This window comes from Phascolarctos cinereus, unplaced genomic scaffold, assembly GCF_003287225.1.
Source record: "Phascolarctos cinereus isolate Bilbo 61053 unplaced genomic scaffold, phaCin_HiC Scaffold_4;HRSCAF=312, whole genome shotgun sequence".
In the NCBI taxonomy this organism is placed as follows: domain Eukaryota; kingdom Metazoa; phylum Chordata; class Mammalia; order Diprotodontia; family Phascolarctidae; genus Phascolarctos; species Phascolarctos cinereus.
Window position 1 is genome coordinate 660,798,308 of NW_027555847.1, and position 23,161 is coordinate 660,821,468.

General features: G+C 46.9%; 1 protein-coding gene across 4 annotated transcripts in view; it reads right to left on the reverse strand.

The window, feature by feature from the left end:
* Window positions 1–3,625, reverse strand: part of ADGRL1 (adhesion G protein-coupled receptor L1) — a 65,092-nt gene extending 61,467 nt beyond the window's left edge. Inside the window, exon 1 of one of the 4 annotated variants that reach the window (XM_078153944.1) lies at window positions 2,605–3,623. In XM_078153944.1, coding sequence (XP_078010070.1) covers window positions 2,605–2,985 — 381 coding nt within the window. In that variant the 5' untranslated portion in view covers window positions 2,986–3,623. Of the gene's footprint in view, window positions 1–2,604 lie in introns of all 4 variants that reach the window. The other 3 variants (XM_020994843.2, XM_078153947.1, XM_078153945.1) reach the window with 3 other exon arrangements.
* Window positions 3,626–23,161: the final 19,536 nt, after the last annotated feature.

Genomic DNA, 23,161 nt, shown 5'->3' on the forward strand with positions numbered 1-23,161 from the left:
CCAAAGGCTGGAGAGAGAAGAGCAAAGGAACTGGATTTGGGTAGGGCCAGGACGGGGTAAGGAGGGAGCCAAGAAGCTTCTGAGGGCAGAAGTCTCCTCCTACCACCCCACAGGAAAGGGGAGATGGTCCGAGGAAACGAGGAAGCCAGGGGCAGAGTGGAATAGAGCAGCAGAGGGTGCTGGGAATTTTCTGGGAGAAGGATTTTAGGCCACTATCCAGGGGCTGAGGCTAGAGGTGGATGAAGAGTAGGTTTGTGATGGGATGGGGGGGTGGAGTCTAAGGCAGGAGGTATCAAGGCCACCCCCAAGGACCCTGGGGACCATACTCTCAGTGTTTAGAAAGCACACTGACCTTTCTCTTCCTGCCTACCTGTCCTGAGACCTTCCCCCTAGGGCCCCAGCCTCTCATTGAGTGACAGGGGGCTTATTATATGGGAAATAGGATAGGCAGGGAGAGAAGGAAAGAAGCAGCCATATTGGCATCCATTTTATCCCCCACGCCCCAGTGTCCACACCCCACATGTTTGGAGATGGAAAGACAGAGCCACCAGGAATGGGGTGGGGGAGAAATAAAGGAAAGGATGGGGTCATAAGATTTAGAACAGCTTTGAATCCAAACCCTTCAACTGACAGAATAGAAAACTGAGACCCCAGAAAGAGATCCCTAAGGGCTTGGGGAATAGGCTAGGGTCAGGATGCAGATTCTTGAAAGGAAGAAGAGCCAGAGAGGAACTATTATAGTCTGAATCCTGCTACCCATTTCACTCCACACTGATGTGATTTCCTCATGGGGCAGATCCTCTGGTCTGGGGAGAGGAAATAAGACACCAGGGGTCTCCAAACATGGGGAAAAGGAAGTCTGCCCTGTTTGGCAGGAGATTGTGAGGCAGGTGATTGGCAGGGGTATTTACTTGGTATTGGGTGTGGGGGGGTGGGATTTGAAGTAGAGGTGGTATATGCTTGTATTCTATCTGTGTGTGTCCTTTCTTCCTACTAAACTGTAACCTCTTCGAGGGCAGAGACTTTTTCATCTTTGTAACCCTCATGGAATACAAGGTCTTGTACTCTTGTATATGCTTAATAATAGTTTGTTAAATTTTCCATACGTATATAAAGATTGAGGTGTGTGTGGGAGCGCTGAGGTATGTATACCTGTGCTGGATATGGAAGGGTTGGGTTTGTGTTCCTGTGAGGGGAATAAGGAGTAGAGGTGTGCACAAGGTTAGGGAATATATATTTGTTGGTATGATCGTGTATGAAGGGAGGTGTTACATGTCCCTCTGGGAGGTTATTACTTCAGGACAAATGTCATCTCCCCCCTCTCCCTAGTCACCTTTTCAGTGGTTATGATTAGCTCCCCCTTAGCTCTCAAGACCCTCCTTTGGTTGCGGGGTCTTGGAGAGGAATAAAAGCAATCCCCTCTCCCCCACACACAACCCAGGGTACGGCTGGGGTTGGGGTGGTAGGGAAACGACATTCCTTTCCTCTTTTCCAAGCCTGACATTTCAGGGACTAGAGCATGGGGGGAGCATGATTGACACCCTCCCCCCCCAGCTGCAGATCGAGGGGGAAGAGGATGCAGGAGTCTAACAGCAATCGAAGGCAGAAACAGGCGACCAGGCTACCTCTTCCACTCCTCCTAGCCTGACAGAGCAATCCCACCCCAGGAGCCCGGGCCTGTGCTCAGGTCTAAAGCACGTTCCTTGGGGGACCGCAGCGGCAGGCGGGAGGGGAGCCTCTAGCAGGAGACGCCGCCACGACACCAGACAACCCCTCCCCCAATCACTCCCCCCCCCCTCAGAGAAAAATAACCAAAAAGGAACATATATATGTATATATGTACATATATATATACACACACAGGTACGTATATGTATATCCAAAAGCATCCTGCGGTATCAGCCCTTGACACAGCCCCTCCGGGGGTTGGAAGACACAGATCGGAGAGACACACAACCAGACACCCACACAGCCAGGGCGAACACACCATCACAGCCACACAGACACCAGCCGGTACATACATACACACAAAGACATAGAATGGCAGAACCAGAGACACATGGACACACACACACACACACACACACACACACACACACACACACACACAATCATTCGGGTACACAAAGATACATTCAGGCATAAACACCCAGACCCAGACTCTCTTTCCCGCTGTTGTCACACAGCGGATCGACGCTGCCTCTCTTTGCCGCACCTCCCCCCAACCCCACTGTCTCCCCCCCACCCCAGCCCGCGCCAGCACCTCGGCTAGCTCACAGCTGGTGCCCAGCTCCGCGGCAATAGCAACCCCATAGCCTCCCCAGGAGCAGCTCTGCGGCTACAACGCCTCCGGTCCTCCCCACACCCGAATAGATGCAAAAACGATTTGAACCCCTATCCAGCCACCTCCTTTCCAGACAAGACTCCATCCCATCATCCCCCTCCCCCACGCCCTTCCTCGGCTCACTCCCATCCTCCGCATAGGGGCAAGACCCTGACGTGGGCAGGGGGCAGACTAGGCTCTCCTGATCAGTGCCCCCGACACCTGGCCCAGGTGTGATGTCCCCTCCCCCATGTCCCTCTACCCCCGGCGTGGACACTCACCTGTCCAGGGGCGGCTCGCTCTTCTCGCCAGTCCTCTCCTCTCTCCTGAGGCTTCTCCTCCCCGGGCCCCCCGCCCGGCACATCTCCCGGAACCGAGGAAGGGGGGTGGTGGCGGAGAGAGGGCGGGCTCCGGGGCTCCCCTCCCCCAGCCCACCGCCACCACCACCAAAAATTTAGCGGGGGAAAAAAATCGAATTTGACAATCCACTCCCCGGCTGAGAATGGGGAGGGGGCGCGGGCTCCGGGGCTGGAGGCGAAGGTCTGGGCGAGTGGGCCTTTCTCCCCCCTGGTGTGGGAGGGAGCGGGGGAAGGGGGGTGGATAGCGTCAGGGCTCCGGGCCCGGGGCTGGGGCGAGGCGGCAGCGACACAAGCGGGCAGCATCTCTCCCCCGCCTTCTCTCGGCTCCCCCGACGGCGGCGGCGGCGGCACGTGTGAGTCCAGCCGACTCCCCCCCGCCCCCCCTCCGACGGCGGTGGCGGCGGCGGCGGCAGCGGCAGCGGCAGCGGCGGCGAAGGGGTTAACGGGGCAGCTCCAGCCCCCCGCCCGCTGCCCCCAGCCGGGCGAGGCCGCTCCGGGACTCCCGCCTAGCCATCCGCCGGGGCCTCCTCTGCGGCTGAGAAACTGCGGGGGGCCCGGGTCCCAGGACAGCTGCCGGGGCTACTGCTGTTGCTGCTGCTACGGCTCGAGCTCCCTGCAGTGCCCGCGGGGGGCTCCAAGAGAGCGGGGGACCTGGGGGGAGGCGGCGCGGAGCTAATGGAGGAGCTAGGGAAAGGGGGGGCGGCTAGAGGAGGAGACAGTGGCTGGCGGCGCGTTGCATGGCGGAGGGAAGGGGCGGAGCTGGGGCGGAGGGGGGCGCTGGGGCCCTGGCCCCCTTTTGCACCTCGGGATGAACGGATGGAGCCGGCGCCCGGACACAGCAATGACAAGTCGCCTGCCTGCTCTCTCCGCTCTCCAGCGCACCCGCTACGGGAGGGGAGGAGAAGGAAGGGGGGCAGTAGGTAAAGGCAAAACTCGGCCTGGAGCAGTCTACAGGACCGGGGCCGTTGCAACCAGCACCAGTCAGGGAGGGAAAAAACAAAAACACGGCTTGGATTTCTTCTTCTTTACCCCCACCCCCCAACCCCTCCCCTCTTCCGTCAGGTCTTTTCCCCGCCCCAGGAAAAATTAGGTAGAGAAAATGTTACGTGCTTAGTGGGGGTGGGGGTGGGCAAGAAAAATACGGAACGGCTTTCTCGGGAAAGGGAGAAGGAATGAGACGTGCCAAGTTTAAAGAGGGATATGAAAAACGAGGATTGGATTGAATTGAGAATGGAGAAGGGATGCGACATGCCAATTGCACCGGGGGCATGTAAATCGCGGACTGGATTCCACCCTGGGAGACGGAAGACTGCGTCATGCCCAATGCAGTGAGAACCAGAAAAACCCAGGTCTGGATTTTCCCAAGAACTGGGGCGGGTGGGGGTAGGGAAGTAAAGAAAGATGTGAGGTGGCTGATGCAGCGTGGGCAGGTCTCGGTTGCCCAGGCGGCTACATGCAAAGGAGAGAGACAAAATGTGGGCAGGATCCAGGTGTGAACGGATCTAGGCAAGCTCCTTGCACAGCATGTTAACAGCTAGGGCTTGGGTTTCTAGGGTGATGAAATGGGACTGCAGGGAGGAGGCCACTGCTCAGGGAGGCGAAACCAATAATGAAACGGACTGAAACAAACCCAGGACGGTCATCTAGTGTAGAAGACCAGGATGCACGCGCTAACTCAGCCAGGATGTATATTTTAGTTGAGGTGAGGTGGGGAGGGGGTTGAGGCTAGGGTCTCAATAAATATCCTCTCTGCTCCTGGGAGGCAGAGAGTTTTAGCTACAGAGGCGAAAAGAAAAAGTCGGCTCTGGATTTAGCAACAGGACCGGTATCCAGGCAAAATACATTGCTGCGAACTGCTGGGCATAATTAGGACAAGGCCTGGCCCCGGATTCCCAGGAATCTGGTGGGGGAATGGGAAGAGAATGAGAAGGAGGAAGGTGGTGGTGGAGGTGGAGGAGGTGGAGGAGGAGAAGGAGGAGGAGGAGGAGGAGGAGGAGGAGGAGGAGAGGAGGAGGAGGAGGAGAAGGAGGAGGAGGAGGAGGAGGAAAAGGCTCTGGGTCTTGGGACGGCAAAGCCAACAACCGCTACCCCCTGCGGTGCAGGGAGGCAGCGGGACCCACCCCGGAACTGTGGAGTGGAGCCCCGTTTGCAAAAACAATGGGAGCCGCAAAACCTGGCCCAGATGTCCTAAGATGGACATCTCAAGAGGAACAGACCTGTCATGAGGGCGGGAGAAGGAGGGAAAGTGAGCTGTCACTAGGGGGAGGCGGTATGATGATAAGAGGTAAGGTCCGGTTAGGATCTCTGGAGACCGAACCGGGTCAGGTTTTGGGATAAAAAGAAGAGAGAAGGGAGAAGGACCACGGAGGGGTGGGGAAGAGCAAAACCTGGTCCTGGATCCCAGGGGGAAGGGAGCCCAGCTCGCCCGCAGACCTGGGTAACAGAAGCGGAAGGTAAAATCCAGGATGGATTTCATTACACCTGTACCAGGCAGTTCTGGCAACCAGTGGGAAATAAGACAGACGACCTAGGACAGGGACAAAGCTAGGTCGGGGTAATAGAGAAAGAATGTGAGGCTTGGGGGAGGGGAACAGTAGAAAGCCAGGTCTGGATCTCCAGGGAAGGGACTGAGATTCTGCCCAATCTTTTTCTTGAGGGCTTTAACTTGCAGTGGGAGACAGTGGGAGTAGGGATGCACATAATTTTGGGGGCGGCTAACACTGACTATAAGCACGTTAAGCATCCCTTAAAACCTGGATTGGCGGTGTGGGACTAGGTGCCTGAGTAGAACTCTCCAGGCAAAACTAAGGGTTTGAGTCAAATCCCGACTTGGAGTATGCTGCCCTGGGGCCGTAGTGCACCTGGAACTGGATGAAGTGAAGGAGAGGAGGGGACAGGGAAGTCAGGACACCTGGCTTTGATTTTGATTCCCGGTCCTAACTTTGTACATTATCGCGATTCCATGCTCCAGTTTCGTATTTTTAACATAGGGTATAGAATTTCGGAGGCAAGAGTAGGGGTGGGTGGGTGGAGGCGGGATTTGAGCAACAGTTTGAACATCAGCATAGGGAGCCACTTTCCTCCAAGACACCCTCCTCCCAGTTCGTCCTTCTCTCTGTTGATTATCTTCAATTTATCCTGTTTGTACATAGTTGTTTTCCTGTTTCCCCCCCATTAGACTGGGAGTTCCTGGAGAGCCAGGATGCCTTGGTCTTTCACATAATGGGTACTTAATAAATGCTTATTGAATGACTGACTAGGGGGAGGGAAGGCCTTGGTTAGATCTCACTTGTCCCAAAGGGAATTTCTCAAGCTCTGCTTTCATAATCTCAAGGCAGAAGGGAGCTCCTCTCCATCTCCCTTCTGATCACAGGAGCCAGGTATGACCTGGCTCAGCCCTGATATGATGGGAGATGGGGAAAGAAATAGCAATCCTACCACTACTAATCACTAGTTTCAGAAGAGTTTTCAGATGAACAAAGCACTTTCCTCACAGTAATCCTATATGAGATAGGTAGTACAAAGATTATATTTTGCAAATGGAAATATAGACTGAGAGGCCTGGATTCGGTTTCTGGTCTACCTCTACCTCAATGTAGTGTGTGTGTGTGTGTGTGTGTGTGTGTGTGTGTGTGTGTGTGTGTGTGTGTGTGTGTGCGCGCGCGCGTGCGCACGCACATGAGGGATCCTCTTCCCTTTTGTGGCCTCAGTTCCCCTTTTGAAAGGCACACCAACCAACGTTAGGTTGGCAGAGCGCTCTGAGATCCTCCCTGGTCCTGTGGCGGGTAATAACCATTCTATATGTCTGTAGGAGCTTCCCAGTCGGCCCACTGTCCCCAGTGCCCCCAAACTCCTGACCCCAGAAGCTGCTTCCAGTGATCTCGGAGTCTAGAACAGAAAGGAAAAAATAATAATAACCTAATAACTGCAGCCCAGGGGATGCTGGGAGTTGTAGTTTTTCTTCAGGGTTTCACAGTCGGCAGGGTCTTTTTCTCCCACTAAGGTCTCGGTGTAGAGCTTGTCCTTCTTGCTCTCCTCTCGAACACTCACTACTGTCCTTGGGCTGGCCTTAGCCCGAAGGTGTCAATCATCCCCTCCCCCAGTCAGGTGTAAGGCAAGATTCCCCTGGGGCTGGAAAAGTTTATTTTGCAGGAGGAAGGGGAAGGGAAGGCACCCATCTTTCTCTGCAGATCCAAAGACTAGAACAGCAGGGATTGGAAAGAGAAGGCAACAGGAGCAGATAATGCAAGGGGAATGAGAGGACAATCCCTTTCCAGTGCCTGTGGGGTCCTTCCCTTCCTATGTTTTATGAAAAATGGGAGGTGGGGGAAAGAGAAGGAACGGAGCGGCCTCCCACGGGAGGGGTTGAAAGCATTAACGTAGGCTCCTTTGGGTGAAGGTTGGAGTAGGCCCCTCCCTCCCGAGGTCCAAAGCCTGGACTGGAGGGGCTCCAGAAGCGCAACCAGGCCAATATCCACACCACACCCCCTTACCCTTGAGCACTTTCCCGCCCCGCTCCACGCAGACCCACGGCGCTGGGCAGCAGCTGCAAGAAGTAGTCAGCAAGCAGGCTGTGGGCCAGCTCAGGCTGTGCACAAGCTTGCACATGCGTGCAAGGTTCAGCTAAACGCCCCACGAGGGCGCACCTCGTGCTCCTTGTCCAACCCCCGTGTACATGCTGGCGAGTGGGTAAATGTACAGGCCTGGAATAGACTGGGAAGGAGGAGGGGTGTTGATGAGAAGTGGAGAGAGAAAGAGAAGAGGAGGCAAAGGAACGATGGGGACAGAAAGGGGAGGGGAAGAATGGGGGAGGATGAAGGGGAGGAGGGAATATAAAGAGGGAGGTGAAGAGCAAAAGGATGAAGGGGGAGAGAGACTGAAGAGGAGAATGGGGAAGAAGAGAGGTAAGTGACGATGTAGGGGAGGAGGAAGACAAGAGGGGGAGGGAGAAGGGAAGGATTTGAGGGAGATGAGAGAGAAGGATTGGGAGAGGGGAAGAAAATTTGGGAGGAGGAAGAGAAAAGAAAGTGAAAGGGAGAAAAAAGGGAGGAGGAGGAGAAGAGGAGAAAGAGAAAAAAGATAAGAGGAAGGAGGAAGGGGGCATAAGGTGAAGAAGAAAATGGGGAGAAAAGATGAGGGGGAGATTGGAGCAAGATTGAGGGGAATGAGGCAGTGAAGTGAGAGGTCAAAGGAAACAGGAAAGAAAGATGGGTGGAAGAGAAAGGACAGAGGAGGCAAGAGAGAAGGGAAGGAGGAAGGAGGAGGAGGAAATGAAGAGAAGGAAGGAAAAAGGGAGAGAGGGGATGGAGGATCCAGATGCAGGGGGAGAGAGGGAAAGGGAAATGAGGGAGGAGGAGGAGGAGAGGACATGAGGTGGGAGGAGAAAGGAGATGGTAGAAGAGAGGGATGATGGAGAAGAGAAGGAGGGAAGATGGAATGGCCAGAGGACAGTGGAGGTGCTGGAGTGACCGAATAATGCAAAAGACCTTCTGCACCACCCTTTTCTACTCAGGGAAGGGGAAGAAGGAGGGTTAAATGGAACCATTTCTCCTGCCTGCTCAGGGCAAGGTTTTGTGTGTAACTCCCTAGCTGAAGATGATAGAGGGGGAAGCTCAGCTGGCCCCTACCCTTTCTGCAGTCTTCCGAAGAAGTTTTGTGTTCCCTTTTACCAGTAAGGAAATCTGTTATGGTGCAGGCCTTTGTCAGAAGGCTGGGGGCCAAAGCAGCTAGCTAGAGCTACCCAGGGTCCAGGGAAATGCAGTTCCTTAGGTCTTGAAGATCTCCTGGACACGTTAGATACCCCTACCCCTCATCTTTCCTTCTGTCACCTGCGTATTACTTGAGATATAGCTTGGTTTGTAGATGGGCCACTAGACTTGGAGTCAGGAAAGACCCGTGTTTGAATGCTGTTTACAACCTGTGCGTCTCTTTGTGCCTCAGTTCCTTCATATGTAAAATGTGAGGGTGTTGGACTCTGTGGCTGTTAAGGTTCTCTTCTAGCTCCAGATCTATAACCTATCCTCTTCTCAACACGAAGGGGTCCCCTTCCTCCATACTGTTCTTTCTTCCCCAGTGGTCAGGGGCTGATATGCTGCTACTCCCAGGCCACCAGGTGAGTGTTCTGACCCTGGGTGAGAGAGGCTAGGAGGGGCTTCTTCACCTGAGTGTGCTAACTATGAGGGGCAGGAGGGGCCAGAAGGAGGAAAGTTAAGGGAGCTTAGCCAGAGGGTGCTGTAGAGGTAATCAAAGAAATTAGTGAATATTTGGGATGGGGAATGGGAGACAGTTTGGGACGAGAGGTAAGTGGGAATAGTGAGGTAAGAGGGGAAGAAATGGAAGAGGAAATGGGGAAGGGGGAAGAGAGGATAAGGAGGGAAATAGAGATAAGGAGAAGTGAAGGTAGAACCTCTCCCTCCTCTCCCCCTTTCCCCTTTTCTCTCCATCCTCTCTAACCCTAACCCTTCATTCTCTCCATCTCCTTTCCTTTCTCCCTTCTTTTCCCTCCCTCTCCTTTCTTCATCCCACTCCTCCTCATCCTTCCCCCATTCCTATTTGAATTTTCCTGCCCCTAATTCTATTGTCTCCCTAGGTAGGAAGCTGGCTGGAGATGGGGGAGAAAAGGAAGCTCTTGCTCTGGACTTTGCAAGTCCAGGAGAGAGTGAAGTGGAGAGTTGGAGGGGAAAGAAAGGGACTGGGAAGAATCAGGTGACAAAAAGGGCTTGAGAAGAAAAATGTGACCTTGGAAGGGTGGGTTGTGGAACCTGGAGGAGAGAAAGATCAGGAGGGGCAAAATTGTGGTTCAGGGAGGGGAGAGAGCAAGGGCTAAAGCATAGGAGTGGATTCTATGAGTGCAAATAATTTATGGTGAGCCTGTGTTCAGAAGACTGACCATAAAGAAAGGGTATGTCGCTGGGAAGAGACTTTAGGGACTCTTTGGGGGAGATGTGGGGGATCCACACTTTCCTGACATGCATGGCTGGAGCATTCACCACTGAAGAGCTAATGAGCCCTGAGCCACTCAGACCTCCTCCTGCGGCATGCTTTTTCCTGATCAATTCTGGAGGAGGACGGGATACTTGGCACACAGGTAGGAGCTTGGTTAGGGATGGGGGCAGGGCAGAGTAACAGAGTTTTCTGATCCTATACATTGAAGAGGGTGGAGAAGAGATGGGGCAAGGATGGGCAGGTCCTTGGAGAATCTAGAAACCAGTACCAAGAAACTAGAAAATTGCAAGCTCAAGCAGAATGGGGAAAGTGATGGAGGGTTAGTAGATGTTACACAATATGTTACAGAATATGAGAGTATGACAGAAATATGAGGGCTATGTTTGGATGCCTGTGTGAGTGTGTGTGTGTGTGTGTGTGTGTGTGTGCATGCACTCGAGAGCGCACACATGCATGCACACACATTTGAACACAACTACACTCAAGTGCCTGAATATGCTTCATTTGTGCTTGTGGCTGCTCAATATGACAAATACGAGGAGCAGCCTGAGGGAACATAATAACTTACCATCTGAAAGGGTTCAGGTCACTGTATGTGTTGTGGAAACGAAGGGGGATGAGGTGGGCTGCTGAAATAAGTGGAAGAAAAAAAATATGTCTCTGCTGCTCTAGGGAAAATCTATGTCACATCCCAGTCCTCTCTAACATCCCCCACCCCCCTGCCTTGAAGCAAAACCTCGGTGACTAGCCAGCCAAAATGAAATAGAGAAGGAAAGGGATTGACGTGTAAGAGAGAGATTAAAGAACCCTGTTTATAGGAAGTAGTGACTGAGATAGGGATGGGAAGATCCTTGTTGGGCCCCTAGGGAAAGTATGGGGAGCTTCTCCCATGGTGGAGGTAGGATCTTGCTGAAGATGAGGAGACTAGGGAGGAATTCCCCACTTCCTCTTCCTTCTTGAGGGAACCCGGAGGTCATTCTGTAGAGGGAACTTGCCTTCCTCCAGGACACATTGGGCCTTTCCCTCTAGATCTCTCTTCCCCAGAACCTAATTTCTTATTGGCTCCCAGTCTTTCTTGGGCTGAGGGATTAGTTTACCATCGCCTTCACCTTGCTGCTCTGCCCCATAACCCAGGGACCAGGCAGTCAGAAGAAGAGAGGGACCCTGGGTCTAGACCCTGCCCCTTACTAGGGAGCCATGAAAGTCTTTTGGTGCCCACAGTTTTTTTCAGGGATGTTGAGGACAATTAAACATGCCTCCAGACTGGAGGACAAGAGTCAAGGTCAGAGGAACAAGGGGGAAAGTTAGGAACCCAGGTCTAGTTTCTTGGTGTAGAATCCTGTTCTGGGGAACTGCCTTCACTGAAACTGACAAGCACAGCAAAATGTAAGCTCCTTGAGAGCAGGCAGTATTTTCATATTTATTTGTGTCGCCAGTAATTAGCACATTCTAGGCACTTAACAAATGCTTATTGAATTGAATTAAGAGAGGTCTAAGGCCTGAGCTTTATAGCTCAACTCTAGAATATATTAGAGTTGCTCAGGACCTCTGTGATGCTAGGGATCTGGGTTAATGGCGTGAATGAATGAGTGAACAAATGAATGAATAAAACTGGTTGAGCACTTACTATATGTCAGGTACTCTGCTAAGCACCTGGGTTACAAATATAAAAAAAGACACAGTAGTTGCCCTCAAGGGGCTTACATCAAAATAAGGCAGAGTTGTTTGTGTGTCACAAACACTTTTGGAGGTCTGGTGAAGCCATCGGACTCTTCAGAATAACATTTTTAAAAAAATTCCTAATGGAAGGAAACACTACATTTTTGTAAGAAAGTAATGAAAATAATGATGTAAGTTCACAGACCCCATGAAATTTATCAGGTCTGTGGCCCCCATGTTAAGAACTCCAATAGGGTAAGACAAGATCTTGAAGGGAGTGGTGGTTAGAAAAGGAGGGATATAACAGGGAAGGAGGTGAAGCCTATGAAAACATAACCTTAATGAATGTAAAGAACGTGGTCTGGCGGAGATGGCTAGAAGGTCTAGTTTGTACTCAGTTAACAATCAGCTGGGTTGTGGGCCTTTCAGCTGGAGCTCTAAAGATGAATGAATTAGCTTCTCTCAGGAGGAGGAGGGAAGGCAGCTCAGAGGTCCAGGTCCAGGGAGAGAGAAGCAGGGCAGGGATGGTAAGCAATGGTAAAATGGGCCTGGGTGGATGTCTGGTTGAGATGTGAAGAAGATGAAGCCAGACAGAGGGGAAGTAAAGCAGTAGGAGTCCCAGGAATGAGGCGAGCTGGAAGGAAGGGTTTTGGAAAGGGAGATGTGGAAATCAGTAAATTACAGTGGTCACATTCACCTGAGGCCTGGCTTGACTGGGCTCTCCTTGGCCATAGATTCACCCCACAGGAAATGAAACAAAGATCAAATCTGCAGCTGATTTAAGATTCCTGACTCTGAGCCTGAGCCAGGGAAAGGGGTGGGGAAAAAATACCCATCTGATGGAATGTGATTTTTCACCAAGTCCTTAAATCCCTCTCTTCTCCTGTTTCCTCTCAGCAGCCTCAGTGACACGATATAAATTGCTGCAAATGACTTTTCCCGGCTGGTCGCGGTGATGTTTTAATAATGGTTCATTTTCTGCGCTGAAAAATATTCCAGCAAGAAATTGTGCAAGAGAAGCTATGTTCTCTGGGTGCCTGCATGACTAGCCAGTGTGTGCATGTGTGTGTGTGTGTGTGTGTGTGTGTATGTGTGTGTGTGTGTATTTATGTTTGTGGTGGCTCAAAGCATGGGTTCTGAGGGGCAGCCTGTAGGTGAGCTCAGCTTTCCTGCTTGTGGTTGGGCATGCCAGTGCTATGGGCACAGATATGGCTATGGGGTTGAGTCTGGATCCATCCTGAGTCAATCCTTCCTGATGAAGGGAACCCTTTAGGTGAGTTCCAGAGCAATACTTCCTTGTTTGCAGTTTAAAATGAGGTGAATGAATAAAACCTTGAACTTCCCAGCCTCTGGGATAGGCAGTCATGTATTTCACAGAGATCTAAGATTTCGTAAGGGGAGGTATTTGGATCCCGAAGGGCGTGTAAATAAGCCTCTACCTGGATAGGAATACTCTCAATAGCATCCCAGGCAAGTGATCATAACAGCTCCTCAGTGATGAGGAATCCACTAGGCAGGCCAGAGTCTTTCCCTCTCTGAGCCTCAGTTTTCCTATCTGCAAATTAGGAGATAGGAATGCCTTGAAGGCTAATTAGGAAAGTGTCCTAAACTGGAAAAGCTCTCTAAAAATTATTATTAGCTCCTGGAGGCAGCCCATCCCACTCATGGAATTGTACTTATTCTTAGGAAATTTTTCCTTATAGCCAGCTAAAATCTGCCTCTCTGTACCTTGTAGCCACTGTTCCTAATTTTGCCCTCTGGGGCCAAGCAGAATGAATTTAGCCAGTCTTTATGCATGATAGCACACTTGTTCTCCCACTTCTCAAGCTACTTCTTCTCTATGTCTTGTGCTGGAATCCCCTAATTGTGGGTGTCCCCCCCCAAAGGTCTGTCCTGGGTTCTCTTCCTTTCTCTCTCTACATCCCCTTACTTGGTGAACTCATCAGCTGCCATGTATTCAATGATCACCTCTCTGCAGATGAGTATCAGATCTGTAGGTCCAGCCTTAGTCTCTTTTCTAAACTCTGATTTCCAACTGCCTACTGGACATTGCCAACAGAATGTTCCACAGTCATCTCAATTTCAGCTTCTCCAAAATAGAACTTATCTTTTCCCCCAAATTCACCTCTGTTCCAAACTTCTCTGTTTCTGTCTAGGGTACCACATCCTTCCTGATGCCCAGGTCCACATCATCCAGGCAGCTTCCACTCTTCGCTCTCCCTCACTCTCAATAACTGACCAGTTGCCAAATCTTGTCTATTTCTACCTCCAGATGAATAGATATTTCTACATTTCTCCTATCCATCCTCTTCTCTCCATTCACATGGCCACCACCTTAGCTCAAGTCCTCATCACCTCTTGCAGTAACCTACTAATGAGTCTCTCAGCTTCAGGTCTCTCCCTCCTCCATACAGCTGCCAAAGTGATCTATGTTCCTAAGGCACAGGCCTGATGGGGGCATTCCCCTCCTCAGTGCCTGCACTGGCTCCCTACTGACCTTCAGAAACAAATACAAACTCCTCCACGTTGCATTCAAAGCCCTCCACAACCTGCCTCCAACCTATTTTTCCAGGCTTCTCCTATATCATTCCCCTTTATATACTTTTGGTGCGAACTGGCCAAATTGGCTTTCTTGCTGTTTCTCACATGTGACATCTCTGTCTTCCATCTCTATACTTTTGAATAGGCTGTTCCCTCCCTCCTCCCCATTCCTGGAATGTACACCCTCCTTACCTCTGCACCGTAGAATCCTTACTCTCCTTCTGAGTTCAGCCCAAGCTACAAATTCTGTCTTTCTGCATCTTTTCTTTTCTTTCTTTTTTTATTTTTATTTATTTTTAGTTTTCACCATTCACTTCCATAAGATTCTGAGTTGTAAATTTTCTCCCCTCCCCAAGATGGTGTGCAATCTTATATAGGCTCTACATATACATTCATATTAAACATATTTTCATATTAGTCATGTTGTGAAGAAGAATTAGAATCAATGCTTTCCCCTTCTTTTCAGCTGCTACTACCTCCCCCCAATCTCTTTCATCTACTTTGTATATTGTTTATGCACACTGTGCTTAATGCATAAATGTTGTTTCCCTGTAAGCTCCTTGAAAGTAGAGATCGTTACATTTTTGTCTTTGAATCCCCCAACTCTTAGCATAATGCCTGGCACGTAGTTAGGGGCTTAGTAAATTCTTGTGAAATGACTGATTGTGTAACCTTTCAGTTACTTGAACACAGTTATTGCATCTCTAAAAGTTCTATCCTTCCAAACCTCAGTTTCCTTAGCTGTAAAATGGGACTAATAATAGAAGCTACCTCATAGGGTTGTTGTGAAGATTAAATGAAGTAATAAATATATAATAAAAAACCAGAATTTAGCAATGGATGTATCTTCAACAACCATCTACTTCTACATCTCTTCTACCCCCTACCCCCAGAGGCAATCAGGGGCATTCAGTGACTTGCCAAGAGTTGTATAGCTAGTAAGTGTCTGAGGCCAAGATTTGAACTCAGGTCCTCCTAACTCTAGGGCTGGTGTTCTATCCACTGCACCATCTAGCTGACCTTTATTACTACATATTTTAAAGGAATTGCATCTCACCTACTTTTGGGCAGCTTTCATGATAAAGAGTTAGGCAATGGGTTAAGTGACTTGCCCAGGGTCACACAGCTAGTAAGTGTTATGTATCTGAAGCTGGATTTGAACTCAGGTCCTCCTGAATCCAGGGCTAGTGCCACCTAGCTGCCCCCTTTATGTCACTTCTAACCATCATTACTCATTCTTCTGCCTTCTGGAGCTAAAAAGGACAACTCTAATCCCTTTTCTACCAGATTGCTCTCTACAGAAAACCATCCAGCTTGTTGATGTCCTGGAGAAACTTTGATCCTCAGAACTGATCCCAGTCCTTTAGATGGTAGCTGGTCAGGACAGATCACACCGCCCTTCCCTTGTTCCTGGATGCTATGTCTCTCGTTGTCTCTCAAATTCTAATGAGCTTTTTGGGTTTCCTCATCACACTCCTGACTCACATTGAGCTTGGAGTCCACTAAAATCCCAAGATCTTTCTTAGACAAATGGCTGTCTAATCACTTATTTATGAAGTTGATTTTCAGAACCAAGTGTGACACTTTAGATTGTACCTTGCTGAATTTCATATTATTCCGTTAAGCCCAATATTCTGGGCTTTTGGGATCCTAATTCTGTCTCCAGTGTGTTAGCCACTCCTCTTGGCTTTGTGTCATCTTCAGATGTGATGACCATGCCATCCATGCCTCTATCTAAGTCACTGATAAAAGTGTCAAGCACCTCAAGGCAAAGCACATAGCCCTGGTGTACTCCACTGGAGACCTCCTACCAAGCTGACTCTGACTACTTAACAACTGCTCCTTGAGTCTGTCCTTGAATTCCACTGGTTCAAATCTATTTAACTGTTCATCATTCAGTCCACATCTCTCCATCTTTTCCATGAGAATAGCATGAGGTATTTTATCAAATGATTTGCTAAAATCTAAGTAGACCACATCTAGAGAATTCCCCTCATCTACTAGCTCAGCAACTCTTTAAAAAAAAAAAAAGAAGGTTAGTCTGGTCTAATCTATTCTTGAAGCCAGGCTGGCTCTCTGGAATCACTGCATACTTTTCTAAATGCTCACTAACCATCTCTTTAATGACCCCTTCTAGAATTTTCTCAGGAATAGAAGTCAAGTTTGCCTGCTTATGGCATGCAGATCTCTTTTTTCCCTTTGTTTGAAAATTGGGACAATGTTTACCCTTCTCTAGTCTTCAGAACCTGTTCCCTTTTCTACGATTTCAAATATCACATATATCACAAATATTTTTTCAAATATCACAGATATTTTTCAAAGATCAGCATTCACATCCTCTAGCTTTTTCAATACCAAACATATAGGTCATCTGGACCAGGTGATCTGAATACATCAAGGGCCTAAATCCACTCTCTTATTATTTCCTTACTTGTCTCGGGTATTAGCTGCCCCTTGTCCATATTTCTTTCGTTGTTTTTTTTTTTCTAATGCAAAGGTCATTCTCCTCTACAGAGAAAACAGAATTGAGGTAAGAACTGAGCCCCTCTTCCTTCTCTCTGTTGTCAATTATCATCACCCATCCACCTGAGGCAACATCTTTTCTTCTTTCCCCCAAACCTTAACGCGCTCTAGAAGACCGATGTTGTCACTGTTGTTGTTTATCATCCTAGACCTAGGTTATTATGGGGGACGCTGAGGCAGCATAGAGCTGTCTGACAGAGTGTAGAGCTTTCTGATTTTCAAAATGATTTCACAGACACACGCACACACACACACAAATCTGATCTTTTTGTTTGTTTGTTTGATGTGGTCATTAGATTGGTAGATGAGTGAAATAGACACAATACACCTGGATTCCAGTATGGTGTCCGACAAAGTCTTTTTGAGATAGCTTTGTAGACAAGATGAAGAAATGAAGCCTGAGTGATGGTATAGTTGGACACATTTGCATCTGGGTGAACAACTGTATCTTGAAACTTGGTCACTTACTATTATTTTTAAAAATTAATTAACTAATTAAAATGTTGAATTCCAAATTCTCTCCCTCCCCACCCATTGAGAAGAAAGGAACACGATATCAATTATACATACTTAAATGATTATTCCCCCTTAGGATGTGAGCTCATTGCAAGCAGAGATTGTTTTATTCTTTGGGTTGTATTTCCAGTATTTAGCACAGGTCCTAGCACAAAGTAGACACTTAATAAAGACTGTTGATTCACTGATTGTTTGGCTTCCTACCTGTGTGACCTTGGGAAAATCATTTGAGTTTTCTTCTCTGTAAAATGAGTGGGTCAGATTCCAGAGTGTTCTAGAAGATGTTTACAACCTCAGGACATACTTTTAAGTTTAATCTGCAATTATTAACATTTTCTCCATCACTTTCTTAAGTGGACTCTAGGCAATCAGCAAAACAACAAGTCAAGCCGGGATTTGTAATGTTTTGCAGATTTCCGAGTTGTAAATTCTCACACTGAGAATTTAACAATCAGCTCTCTTGAGCCCTCCAGCCCATCCCTGGTTGGCCTGTGTAGCTTCATCCCAGCTCTAAGTCTATGATACTGTGATTGAGTGGGTTAATATCATATTGGATGGAGGTCTCTGGGCAGCAAGGTGTCACAGCAGAACTTGGAGACAGGGATATTTGAGTTTAAATCGGACCTCAGGCCACTTATTAGCTGTGTGACTCTGGGCAAATTACCTTACCTCTCAGCCTCAGTTTTCTCACTTGTAAAAGTGGATAAAGTTAGTTCTTACTTCACAGGGTTGTTTTAAGGGTCAAATGAGGAAAATAGGTAAGATCAGTTTGCAAATCCATGGCCTCAGCCTCTCTCCTTGCCCCTGTCCTGTTCAAAATGTTTACAAATTAAATGAAATTACTTGGCTTAGGTGACCTGTTTATCACATTTGTAGATGACATAAACTGGGAGGGAGAGCTAACAAGGATACAAAAAGATCTTAGAGAACAGTTCGGCAGAGGGGATAGAGCACTGGAGTTGGAGTTGGGGGTGTGAGTTTGAATTTATCTTCAGATACTTTCTAGCTGTGTGGCCTTGCCCAAATCACCCAGACTCAGTTTCCTTATCTATTAAATGGGGATAATAATACTTATCTTTTAAGTGGGGATAATAATAATAATATATCAAATAAAGTAATACATTCAAGCTCTTTATAAACCTTAAAGAACTCTGTAAATGCCAGTTGCTATTATTATTGCTGCTATTAATTTGACAGATTGGAAAATTGGACTGAATTTATTTAACAGGATGCATTTTAAATGGAATTTTTTTCTTCAAAAAAAATCAATTTCACAAGCAAAGGAGAAGGCACCATATTATGGGAGGTATTTATGCCATTGTCCTCCCTAGGAGCTGCACAACATCTAGAGTATTATATCAGTTTTGAGGCCTCTCACTTTAAGAGGGAGATCGAACTGTCCCTGCCTGTCCCTGAGTAGAATGATTAAGATGGTAAGGGAAGTCTGCCATATTAGGAACAGTTGGAGATATGTGGGATGTTTAGCCTGGAGTAGGGAAAACTTGGAGAAAAAGTTGGCTTCTGGATATCTGAAGGGTGCATCTGCCATACAAAAGAGGGATTAGATTCTGGTCTAAGTGATTTAAGGGCAGGGACTAGTTGAGTTCTGTCTTTGTGTCCCAAGTGCCCACCCCAGTGGCAACATGGTACAAAACACTGCTCTGGACTCAGAGGCCCTGCCTCTGATACTTAGTGCCTGTGTAACCTTTCAGAAGGACCGTCTTTCTAAACCTAAGTGTGCTAGCTACAAAATTAGGGTGCTGGACTGGAGGGCTTCTGGGTCCTCATTTCAGGTGTAAATCGATGATCTAATGACACGACTGAAATGAACTAAAATCCAAAAAGCACACGTAGAACCTATGAGTGGAAATCTGAGGGTAGCGAGTTTTGGCCCAACAAACCATAGAAATTTTGAATTATTAGGGATACTCAGGAATGGATTTATTGCTTCCTGGGGGAGGTCTGGCATCAGGTGGAGCCATGCTGCCTGAAAGTGGACCATGTGTGGAGCCCTCCATGGTGGCAGCCCCTCAACTGGGAAGGCAGAAGGCAGTCTTGCCAGTGTTCTCCTCAACCCTGGACTGTTGACCATAGAAATCATAGATCTTAGTGCTGTGAAGGGTTTCATGAGAGCATCTGAATGTACAGAGTCTTAGAGTCAGGGAGGACCTTAGAGGTCATCTCGTCCAGGGCAAACCTGAACAAGAGTTCCCAGCAAGTGGCCATCCAGTCTCTGCTTGAAGAGCTCCAGTGATGGGAAATCCCACTGTTTTCTAAGTCAATACAATCTGCTTTGACCCAGATCTAATTGTTGGGAGTTTTTTCTTTATATCAATCCCAAATTTGCCCACTGTTTTTGGTTTAGCCTTCTGGGGCCAAGCAGGACAAGTCAGCCTCTCTTCCCCATGACAGCCCTCCAGATAATTGAATGTAGCAAACATGGCACCCTTTCTCTTCTCTAGGCTACCAACCTTAGTTCCTTTAACCTGGGAGAGATGCAGCCTGGTGTAGTGGATAGAATATTGTTCCTACAGAGGGGCAAATTAACCTGCGGTCCAGGTTTTCTGGAGTTTGTGAACTTGGGTGTCTTTATTTTTTACTAACCTTTGGTTTCCTTTGTAATCCCTTGTATTTTAGTGTATACATTTTAAAACATTCTGGGTGTGGGGCCATAGGCTTGAACAGATAGCGAAAGGAAACCATAACCACAAAAATGATCTGCTGTCCTAGAGCCAAAAGGACCTGGATTTAAATCCTACCTTAGATACCTACTAGTTGTATGACCTTGAGTCACTGAACCCCTCTAGTTTCCTTATCTGTAAAATGAGGGGATTGGACAGGATGGCTACTAAGGACCCTTCTAGCCCACTCTAAATCTGTGGTCCCATGAATTTATCCTTGTATGACATATTCTCCAATCCTTTCAACATCCTGGACACCTTCTTCTGGACATGTTCTAGTTATCCTTATCTTTTCTGTAATGTAGTGCCAAGAACTGAACAGGAGACTTCAGATGTAATCTAACTGCTGTTATTCATTTGTTTCAGTTGTGTCCAACTCTTTGTGACCCTTTTTAGAGTTTTCTTAGTAGAGATACTGGAGTGGCTTGCCGTTTCCTCTTCTGGCTCATTTGATAGATGAGGAAACTGAGGCAAATTGGTTTAAGTGACTTGCCCAGGGTCACACAGCTAGTAAGTGTCTGAGGCCAGATTTGAAGTCAGGAATAGGAGTCTTCTTGACTCCTGGCCTAGCAGTCTGTCCACTTTACCACCTACCTACCCAGCACTCTAACTAGGACAGACTGTGTTCCCACTGTTACCTTCCCTTATTTTGGATACTATCCTTCTCTTTTTAAATAGATGCCTTTTGTTTATATATCACCTTCATTTCCAGATCTATCCCTCTCCCTTTCCTCTTCCCATTGAGCCATCTTTGTAACAAAGACTTAAAAAGAAAGAGAGGGGCAGCTAGGTGGCACAGTGGATAGAGTACTGGCCCTGGAGTCAGGAGGACCTGAGTTCAAATCGGTCCTCAGACCAGACACTGGACACTTACTAGCTGTGTGACCCTGGGCAAATCACTTAACCATAACTGCCTTACGAGAGAGAGAGAGAGAGAGAGAGAGAGAGAGAGAGAGAGAGAGAGAGAGAGAGAAAGAAAGTTATTCAGCAAAGTGACCAACATAGCAACCAGATATGTGATATTCCACATCCAGTGCCCCACACCTCTGCAATGAAGGAAGGGATGTGTATTTTTTCATCTTTTCTCTAGGGCCAAGCTGAGCCATTATATTTATACAACATTTCCTTCCCTTTCCTTTATCTTTCCCTTTCCCTTTCCTTCCCTACCCTTTTCTTGGTTCTTTTCATTTATATAGTTGTGTATATCAATGTGTATATTGTTTTCCTGCTTCTGTTTCTTTCACTCTGAACCAGTTCCTCAATGTTCTCATTTTCTGAGCTCTTCATATTCATCAGTGTTTTATAGACTGAGTCTCTTCATCTCACCAGGCTGGAAGTTTAGCAGCTACTCAGGAACCCAATTCCAATACTGATCAGCACAAAAGCTTTGACATGCTCTGTTTTCCTGAACTGGTCAGTTAGCCCCTCCTTAGGCAGGCTGGGGGCTGGTCCCCCTCCTGAAGACACCTGATGAGCTTTAGTCTAATATAGCTCAGAACTCCCAAACTCAGGAGACCTACCACTCCCAGCTTCTTCTAGTAGGAGGGATTATAGGCTTGCACTACCACATCTGATATATTCATAATTTCTTATAGTACAGAAATATTCCATTATATTCATGTATCACAATTTGTTTAGTCATTCCCCAGTGGACATCTGCTTTGTTTCTAATTCTTTGCTATCACAAAAAGTATTGCTGTGAATATTTTGGTGTATTTAAGACCTTTCTTTCTGTCTTTGACCTCCTTAGAGTATATGTACATGTACACACATGTGTGTATGTGTATACATAGTCATATATATATATGTGTATGTTTGTATATATACATGCACATGTGTGTAATGTACATATATAGCTTTTTTTGGTTTTTTGTTTTTGACTAGGCAATGGGGTTAAGTGACTTGCCCAGTGTCATGCAGCTAGTAAGTGTCAAGTGTCTGAGGTCATATTTGAACTCAGGCCCCTCCGGGGCCAGTACTCTATCCACTGCGCCACCTACCTGCCCCACCATGTATATATATATATATATATATAGTAATGAGATCTGTGGATTAAAAACCATTGACATTTTAATTTTCCTTTTTTTAAAGCATAATTTCAAATTGCTTTTTGGAACAGTTGCACCAATTCGCAGTGCCACCAACAGGGTATTAGTATATGTCTTCCTATATTCCTTCCAATTTTGACCATTTCTAAATTGTGTCATTTGTCCATTTGCTGAGTGTGAGGTGAAAAATCAGAATTGTTTTGATTTTTATTCCCCTTGTTATTAGTGATTTGGAAAGGTCTTTCATGTGATTCTTAATACTTTGTAAATTTCCTTTTGAGAACTATGTGTTCATAGCCTATGACAACTTCACTGAGGAATGGTGCTTGCTTTCGTTTATTACCCTATATATCTTGGATATCAGACCTTTATCAGAGATACTTCATTCCCATTTAACAGTTTCCCTATTTATCATGACAACGTTGCTTTTGTTCTTACAAAAGCTTTTCAATTTCATCTAATTGGAATTATCTGTTTTATCTTTTGTGATCTACTCCATCCTTTGTTGAGGTTAACATTTCTCTCCTCTAATGGAATATTATTATGCCATAAGAATTAATATGAAGAATTCATAGAAGCATGGGAAGAATTATGTGAACTGATACAGAGAGAAATAAGAACCATAAAACCATATATGCAGTGACTTCAACAATGAAAATGGAAAGGACAAAAAAATGAGTGTGAATACTGCGTAATTATAATGACCAAGTTTTCCCTGGAGAACAGTTAAGAAAACATTTGTCTCTCCCTTTATTTCAGAGGTATAGAACTAAGCATGGAGAATATTGCATATACTATCACATATCTTCGATGCTTTGTTTGGTTTTTTTCCCTTTCTTTTTGAGTTTTTGTTACAGGAATGACTTGATGGGCAGGGGAGTAGTAATGGATTATATTCAGAAATGATTTGATGTAAAAACAAAACCCACTAATAATATAAGCTATATTTAAAAATAATTAATTCTTTTGCCATAGTTGTGAAAAATAGCTACATCTATTTTCCTCTAATTAAAAAATGATATGACCACTTATATTCAAATTGAGTGTCAACTTGGAACTTATTGTGGTATATTGCATAAGATACTGATTGAAACTTTTTTTTTACATACTGCTGTCCAGTTTTTCCAGCAGTTCTTGTCAAAGAAAGAATTCTTCCCCAAAAGTTCTTGGGTTCCTCACTCAGAGAGTTGAAGTAACTTTCCAAGGTCACATAACTTAATGTTGAATTGAATTGATAGTCACACAGAGCTGTGTGTATTATGTGTTATATGTTGTTTGTGTGTGAGACAGACAGACAGAGGCAGAGAGAGAGAGAGAGAGAGAGAGAGAGAGAGAGAGAGAGAGAGAGAGAAAGAGAAATTATGAAATGATGTTGGGAGACTAGAATTAAGGTTTCCTATACCCTATGCTATACAACAATACCCCATCTCTCTCATGTATGTGCTTCCTCCTCCTGTCTCATGTTCCTTGATTAACCTCTTTGTGATAGATCCAACAATGGGTACCAGATCAGTCAGTCAGTCAGTTGGTCAGTCAGTCAATAAGCATTTAAATGCCTACTATGTG